At 44.9% G+C, this 9,489-nt stretch overlaps 1 protein-coding gene across 1 annotated transcript in view; it reads left to right on the top strand.

The window, feature by feature from the left end:
* LOC108549711 (mucin-2) overlaps positions 1–9,489 on the top strand; it is a 45,996-nt gene that overhangs the window by 27,186 nt on the left and 9,321 nt on the right. Inside the window, exons 2-5 of the mRNA XM_017903197.1 lie at positions 5,542–5,662; positions 5,744–6,106; positions 6,378–7,479; positions 7,512–9,442. Of these exons, the coding sequence (XP_017758686.1) occupies positions 5,542–5,662; positions 5,744–6,106; positions 6,378–7,479; positions 7,512–9,442 (3,517 nt within the window). The remainder of the gene's footprint in view (positions 1–5,541; positions 5,663–5,743; positions 6,107–6,377; positions 7,480–7,511; positions 9,443–9,489) is intronic.

The raw sequence follows: 9,489 nt of genomic DNA, 5'->3' as shown, positions 1-9,489 counted from the left end.
GTTAAAAAAAAAAAAAAAAAACTATTTTCTACGAAATGCAAATAAGAAACTACGCATATGGAAGTAATGAATGGGCACAGTTTCTTACCTTGAACCACGGTGTTTCGCTGTTCTGGTCCAAGAATTTCTTTGTAGCTCGTTTCCATTTTCAAGCAGCCATCAGCCAGATAATCTGCGGATTTCAAAACGCACTATTAAAACCATAAATTAAAAAATAATCAACGGCCATTTCAGAGAGCACTTACGTTTCTAATTTTCGGTCCTCGAGATTGACCAGAGACAAGCAATTAACTCGCGAACACTTCTAATTTTCGCGCTATTTTATGGTCAACCAAGGTATAAGAGAATTACAGTTTCGACCACAATATGGTGAAACGTTACTTAGTACCGAAATGGCATTCGATGTTGTAGGATGTTTCACGCTAGAATTATCAGAACCAGCCACCTGTGACGACTAATTCTCTTGCGTTTTGCTTCTGATTCAATCATATTGATTCAGCTTGAAACGGATCTGTAAAATTAAATTTGAATACAAAATTTATACGAGATAAAGAAGAAAAGTTTGTACGTCAAATTTACAATATAGAGTTCCAATATACAATCGCTAACAAAAGCATTCGAACCGCTCAAGTCTCCAAAACAATACTGAATTTTTGATTGCTATCTTAAAAATATTTTGTTTCTAATTTCATCCACGTGTTCTCAATAATCGTATTTTATTTAAAACACGATATTCTTTTGAAAATGAAAAATGCGAGAATTCGAATACTCTAATGAACTACTATACGTAACAAAGATACCACATTTGCAATGACTAGAAAAAGAAAAATTTAACAAGAGGAAGATCTTATCACGAATTACAACATACTCGGCTATGAATTGGAAGAACGGATTTTCGAATAACATATCAATATGGATTCATCCTCGTAAAATTTACGTCTAATTGCTTTGCTCATCATAGCAGTGAAAGATGATGGGATTCCTTTCGATTCGTAAAATTCTCGTGAAATTTCAAACGGTGTAATAAACGCGCGCCTGGTTACCCGATGACATGCTATTAATATTCACGCTCGATGTTCATAAAGGGAATGCCTTTTTAGATGGATCAATCGCTCTCTCGATCGCTCGAGGTGATCCACGTCTCACGTGGATCCACACGAGGATCCGCTTTTTTGCATCTTCTCTTGCTCGTCGAACACGTCCACGTATCAGACGTGTAATTTGAAATGCCCTATTCGATAAACGCCGTTCCACCATTTGATAATCCGTATTTGATATTGCGCTACTTAATCACTGCTCCATGAATAATCTTCAATACGCGATTTTGCGGTGCGATGCGCCGTGAAGGAATCATGTTAGGTCTTAATGGTAATTTCGTGTAGAGGTGTATATCAACTTGGAGATGACTGTAGAATGTTTCCGCGATTTCATCTTGAAGGAAAAACGATAATTAACCATATTTAATTTAATCTACTTGCTATTTATTAAAATAGTAATTATTTAAATACATTTATTAAATAAATAAAAAATTTATTGGACAGTAAAATCGAACCTAAACAGACGAGAAAAATTGCCAAAAAAGGGTATCGCAGGAGACGTCACAAATTTTCCTTAGTCATCCGCCATTATCTCGTTCTTGAAGCTCGCGCCATCTATCAACCATCTATCGAAGCAATTTCTTTTCGTGCGCTCCCGACTGTCTTCGAAATCTTGATCGCGGGAAATCTTCACCTGTTGCCAATTGTGTCCGTCTGGCTGGCGAAAGCGACTGACCGACGCGTCGCGACGCAATGTTAATCTTGACAGTCGGCGAAACGCGTAAACGCGGATGGTTGCCGCCAGGGGTCCAGTCACTGATTTACCATTGTCCACTAAAGTATCGCGTCGGCATGAATACCGGAGGGATTAACATCGTCAGGCGGTGCTTGATTCACGGCTCAGGGCAGGTCAAGCGTTAGCATATATTAACCTTTTCGACCACGAACGGATTCCTGCTTGCAGCGGCGGTGCCGTCGCCGGGAAGAAGAGCTCCTCGGGATCTCACTTTCCCTTTTCGTGGGCAGAAAGGACGCGTCTCTGACATCACCGATCGCGCGGGGAAGGACGTCCTAGCAGGATACACGATCGTGCCACTTTTTGCGATTATTTAGGTCGACCTGGTGCCGAACGAGATCGCCCAACGTTCACGCTCTCGAAGACGACGCTTTGTTTATTATTCATGGGTGAAACTACGCAGCCGAATGCGGCGTTTGGTTTCACGAACGCGCAATGGAGGAAGGAGATTATAGGCAATTTGTTTTCGGGACTCGTTCGATCGAGATCGGAGAGAAAGGGTTGAGAGGCGTCTGAAGAAAGTGACACGCGTCACTTGCCAAAATTAGAAACCACTCTTACCAGTGAGACCCGATTCCTGAGGAATTTCCTCGTGGAGATGGTTCCTCGATCAACCCTCTCGGTGCCGAAAGATCGTTAAAAAGATCAATTGTTATCCTTTTTGCACGATTTGTTTTTGCTACATTTTTTAACACGTTTTACTCAGTTTTCCGCGAACTTTCGATGTGCTCTGTTCAGTCATGCGATTCTTCAAATACATTTTCAAATATATTTCGCCTTAGCATACTTGTACCTTTGAATCCAAAAATCGATAAACATTTGTTGGAAATGTTATCAGACGCAGTCCTGTATTTTAAATTGCTTTTTCTATTTATTTTCTATTCTATTCAAGCATGTTTTATATTTTCTCGTGCACCATATTTTATACGGTACACATCCAGCGAATAAGGAGCGTGGAATGTATATTAGCTTGAATTTTTATTTATTCTCCGCTAAATACGCAGGAATTCGCCTTTCAGAGCGTATAAATCGCAATAAACGACTATTACTATTTGGTTTCAATATTGTAATCGGTACATTAAAATACTGATGCGAATGTTTCATGTTTGAAATTGGAAATTTCTGGGTTCTGTTCCATTAATTGCTGGAAGGCCGTGTATTGATTTTATTCACATTAAAAGATTTATTTATGAAAAACCTCACTCACGGATATATCAATTTCTACGAAATATCAAAAATGCAGATTATGTTATACAACTAGCAGGTTCTTTATTTGGGCGATGCCGATTAATTAGCTACTCTGGAGCTGTTCGAATGATGTTTGAACGATGTCAATCTTCTTGACCTTCCTAATAGCATTGGAAATTTGTGATCTCCTTGAACAACCTCATTTATATGCGCGCAATTTAGATGTATAAATTCATAACGTTAAAATTTTGTTAAAATAGCTCGGCAACATGGAATTTCTGCATCGATAAAACGGAATAGTAAAGAATACATCATTTCTCCCATCAATCTTGCATTTAATCGATCAAACAGTACATTCCAAAATCATTGCCATATAACTTCTACAGGCAGAAAGTTTTGCAAATTTTTTATAAAATAACCAGAGAAAAATGAACATTTACTCGTACCGTTTTACCAAGCATGTTCTCACGAGGCATTGCCTAACACCAATTTGTATCTGTTTCATTTCTCATTGACGTATCATCGTACGTATTCCCTCGTGCATAAATCATCGTGTTCCAGCTAAATTAAGAGAAATCAAAGATTAGAGACGTACAAGGTGTCATTAATCTGTCTGAATGGGACTGTCGACAGTATGCGAGATGAATAAAGTAGCGTTTCAATTGCCTTCCATTGTGGGTGGAACCTGTGACAGAGAAATCATCGATCATGGATCACGAATAAACTTGATAATCTTGAATGTATCTTAATGCCACGAGAAAAAGACGTGTTATCATATATCACTATTAACTGGATGCTTGCCCTAAGGCTCTGATACGCAAATGGGCAATTTGTACTTACTCTTGCTTCTAATTTCTCTATGTTTAATGTAATATTCATAGACCTATGTGTAATGTAAAATTTACATTTTAATCATCGCGTTGTAACTTTTCTCCTCCACGATACCTGCCATCGTAACGTCGTCGATGACAACGAAGCAATTTAATTGTAAATTCGAAGAAAGTCGTGACGCGATGACGAAGTTGGTGCAGTGAAATTGAGTAATCTCGTTTTGTTCTCTTCCATTTTAGCCGTGCATATGATATGACAGTTATTTGCTAATTTGGAGATGACACGAAAAGGTCGGTTTCAAATAAAACCTGCGAGCTCAATGGTCCCAATGATGCCTAGAATGAATAGCCGAAAGCTAAGGAGATAAATCCGACTAACTTTTATCCTTCAACGGACAGTTCCTCAAATGTAAATCATTCCAGTCCGACCGATCGTTACCTTGAAGTGAAATCGACGACGACTATCGATGTTCCCATGAGATCGATCAAACTTCTCGTTGCGAAACTCGACGACGCAGTGATCTGAATTTACCAAAACACGAACTATATTAATAGCTGAGTTATCGAAACGTTTTTTATCAGTTGCGACGTTCCCTAGAAACGATTACATTACCTTTTCTTCCAATTGCCTTAAGCGGCGAAAGGAAAAGGCTTTTTCGTCGCTGAAACACGCGAGAAATAAGTGGGGGTGCTAACTTTTGTAGTGGTCCTTGGCAAGGGAAGATTAAAAGCCGTTGTCAGCCATGACATCGCGCGACAAAAACATGGTATTTGCATGTAGCACTATGGAATTTGTTGTTGGTTAAACACGAATGAGAGACATTAGTTGTAGCTAAATCTCGTTTTAATCTCTTTGCACGTGATTTTGAAGAAAATACGCGTTACATAATACGACTGAAGTGTTTCAGGACGAATAATTTATCGGTCTTTGTCGTTGATGAACTTTGCTGTATACGTGCAATTTATCGACATTTTGAGACCATAAACGAATCGATGAATAAAAAGGAAGAAAGAAAGCGATTTTATTATAATTGACTTCTATCTGAGTATAGCCAAAATAAAAATTTAGTAACCTCGTTTGTACACAAGTCGAGTTGAGATGTGTTTATGACGCATTTGGAAATTCAAACCTGTAATATGCAGAAACTTGTTTGACTGCTAATAGAAATAACTCGAAGATCAATCATGATGTACGTTGTCCAAGTGACAACTTAAAAATATAAGGGCAGCGATTTTTGGGCCAGAGTGTAGCTGCTTGAATATTCCGGCAAACCTGAACTATGTGGTTGACTTGACATTTAAAATGACGTGCCACGTTGATACTGAACCTTTACTAAGCTTTCAAAGGTGAAGAAGATTAGTCCAGCTAAAGTCAACTTGTCAAGGAACGAATTAGAATACCATATTGGCTAATATTTCGTGTAATTAACATTCCTATCTAATTGGTAATGCAATTTGGCTCGTATTAATATCATAACGACAGAATGCATTGATCTATAGCTTCACACAATGAAACCTGGATATGATATCCATAAAACTAAGTGTCATACTTATAAAAATTTCTTTATTATATAAACTCTTAAAGTAATACCAGCATATATTGAATGGAAAAATACAAATTTAAAAAAGTCCGAAAATATGAGGGCCAGCCAATTTTTGAAATAATTAATTGTCAATTCATGTATAATAGGTGATTGCCACATCTCTGTTGCAATGCACGCAGCAGCAAGGAAGCAGGCAAAGTAGGGAAGTGGTATTGAACATCAGTGACGAGCAAAAGAGTCAATACTTAAATCAAGATTTTTATTCTAGTAAGTATAGGCAATATTACTGAAAGTACAACCAAAAGGACTATCTTACGTACTTAAACACACTATTAATCTCCTTATCAGATGCATATAATTACGGCTATGAAATCAGTCCTAATGGACAATTCCATCATGAAGTACGCGGGCCTGACGACATTACATATGGATGTTATGGATACATAGATCCATTTGGAAAATTAAAAACAACGTTTTATATAAGCGATGGATGGGGATATCGAGTTGTTCAACCAGGAAACGCAGTTGAATTGTTCCTACACGAACACGAACACCATCACGATGACTCGGAACAACACAATCACGAACACGACGACCATCACGATCATCACGGTGTAATTACAGAATGGAGAGACCTATACTTCCCAGAAATATGTAGACAATTCGAGGGAACAGGTTCCGGATCTACGACAATAACAGTACCAGGATCAGGTAAATATCCTAAACATCTAGAAATAAATCTTTGGAACAATGACACGAAAAAACTATATTCGACTAAACAAAGAGCCGAAACCAAACGGTTCAGAAACATCGGTACATAGTGACGAACCACAATATTGAATACAACAATCAGAACAGCCAAATAGGTCTGACATACACAATACTACAAAAATTCACTACTTCCATGCATAAACTAAACCATGCAAAATCAGTTAAACATCAAGTTACTCTAAGAAAAAACAACAAATAATAATTACTACAGGATATCCCGGACAACAAGGAATGCCTGGAATACCGGGAGTCCCGGGAGTCCCGGGACGACCAGGTCAACCAGGGCAGCCGGGACAACCAGGAACACCACCTCAACCTGGATATCCAGGAACACCAGGTACTCCCGGAACACCCAGTATACCAGGAACACCAGGAGTACCACCACAACCAGGATACCCAGGACAACCTGGAACACCTGGAACACCCGGCATACCTGGCACCCCTGGAACACCACCACAATCAGGATATCCCGGTACACCGGGTACGCCAGGTACATCGCCGCAACCTGGTTATCCGGGAACTCCTTCTCAACCTGGATACCCAGGGAAACCTGGCAAGCCCGGAATACCTGGACATCCTGGTACACCTGGAACACCAGGGACGCCAGGTATTCCACCGCAACCAGGATACCCAGGAACACCACCTCAACCTGGATATCCAGGAACACCTGGTACGCCCGGAATACCAGGAACACCTGGTACGCCCGGAATACCTGGAAAACCTAGTACGCCTGGTACACCAGGAACGCCAGGAACACCACCACAACCAGGATACCCAGGGACACCATCTCAACCTGGGTACCCAGGAACACCTAATACGCCCGGAACACCAGGAATACCAGGAACACCACCACAACCAGGATTTCCAGGGAAACCAGGCAGGCCCGGAATACCTGGTCATCCTGGAAAACCTGGAACACCTGGAACACCCGGAACACCAGGAACGCCTGGTACACCACCACAACCAGGATACCCAGGAATACCAGGTACGCCCCAAATACCAGCACAGCCGGGTACACCCGCAACGCCAGGAACGCCAGGAACGCCAACACAACCAGGATATCCAGAGAAACCTGGCAGGCCAGGAATACCTGGACATCCTGGAACACCTGGAACACCAGGAATACCAGGGATACCGCCACAACCAGGACACCCAGGAACACCTGGAACGCCCGGAACACCTGGAACGCCAGGAACGCCAGGGACGCCACCACAACCAGGATATCCAGGGACACCGATCCCGCCTGGCACACCGTCTCACCCTGGTTATCCTGGAACACCACCTCAACCAGGATACCCAGGGAAACCTGGTACGCCCGGAGTACCGGGACATCCTGGTACGCCAGGAACGCCAGGCACGCCACCGCAACCAGGCTATGTTACCCTGGTACACCTGGTACACCTGGTACACCCGGAATACCTGGACGTCCTGGACCGCCTGGAACACCAGGCACGCCGCCACATCCAGGATACCCAGGGACACCGATTCCACCTGGAAAACCACCACATCCTGGTTACCCCGGACCACCACCTCAACCAGGATACCCAGGGAAACCTGGTACGCCAGGAACACCTGGAACGCCAGGAACGCCGGGGACGCCACCGCAACCAGGTTATCCAGGTACACCGATTCCTCCTGGCACACCACCTCATCCTGGTTATCCAGGAACACCACCACAACCTGGTTACCCTGGTACACCTGGTACACCTGGTACACCCGGAATACCTGGACGTCCTGGACCGCCTGGAACACCAGGCACGCCGCCACATCCAGGATACCCAGGGACACCGATTCCACCTGGAAAACCACCACATCCTGGTTACCCCGGACCACCACCTCAACCAGGATACCCAGGGAAACCTGGTACGCCAGGAACACCTGGAACGCCAGGAACGCCGGGGACGCCACCGCAACCAGGTTATCCAGGTACACCGATTCCTCCTGGCACACCACCTCATCCTGGTTATCCAGGAACACCACCACAACCTGGTTACCCTGGTACACCTGGTACACCTGGTACACCCGGAATACCTGGACGTCCTGGACCGCCTGGAACACCAGGCACGCCGCCACATCCAGGATACCCAGGGACACCGATTCCACCTGGAAAACCACCACATCCTGGTTACCCCGGACCACCACCTCAACCAGGATACCCAGGGAAACCTGGTACGCCAGGAACACCTGGAACGCCAGGAACGCCGGGGACGCCACCGCAACCAGGTTATCCAGGTACACCGATTCCTCCTGGCACACCACCTCATCCTGGTTATCCAGGAACACCACCACAACCTGGTTACCCTGGTACACCTGGTACACCTGGTACACCCGGAATACCTGGACGTCCTGGACCGCCTGGAACACCAGGCACGCCGCCACATCCAGGATACCCAGGGACACCGATTCCACCTGGAAAACCACCACATCCTGGTTACCCCGGACCACCACCTCAACCAGGATACCCAGGGAAACCTGGTACGCCAGGAACACCTGGAACGCCAGGAACGCCGGGGACGCCACCGCAACCAGGTTATCCAGGTACACCGATTCCTCCTGGCACACCACCTCATCCTGGTTATCCAGGAACACCACCACAACCTGGTTACCCTGGTACACCTGGTACACCTGGTACACCCGGAATACCTGGACGTCCTGGACCGCCTGGAACACCAGGCACGCCGCCACATCCAGGATACCCAGGGACACCGATTCCACCTGGAAAACCACCACATCCTGGTTACCCCGGACCACCACCTCAACCAGGATACCCAGGGAAACCTGGTACGCCAGGAACACCTGGAACGCCAGGAACGCCGGGGACGCCACCGCAACCAGGTTATCCAGGTACACCGATTCCTCCTGGCACACCACCTCATCCTGGTTATCCAGGAACACCACCACAACCTGGTTACCCTGGTACACCTGGTACACCTGGTACACCCGGAATACCTGGACATCCTGGACCGCCTGGAACACCAGGCACGCCGCCACATCCAGGATACCCAGGGACACCGATTCCACCTGGAAAACCACCACATCCTGGTTACCCCGGACCACCACCTCAACCAGGATACCCAGGGAAACCTGGTACGCCAGGAACACCTGGAACGCCAGGAACGCCAGGAACGCCACCGCAACCAGATTATCCAGGTACACCGATTCCTCCTGGCACACCACCTCATCCTGGTTATCCAGGAACACCACCACAACCTGGTTACCCTGGTACACCTGGTACACCCGGAATACCTGGACATCCTGGACCGCCTGGAACACCAGGCACGCCGTTACATCCAGGATACCCAGGCACATCGATCCTCAGCCAG

The sequence above is a fragment of the Eufriesea mexicana genome, unplaced genomic scaffold (genome assembly GCF_001483705.2).
Source record: "Eufriesea mexicana isolate 0111107269 unplaced genomic scaffold, ASM148370v2 scaffold2217, whole genome shotgun sequence".
NCBI lineage: Eukaryota > Metazoa > Arthropoda > Insecta > Hymenoptera > Apidae > Eufriesea > Eufriesea mexicana.
This window is presented reverse-complemented; position numbering and strand designations above follow the sequence as displayed.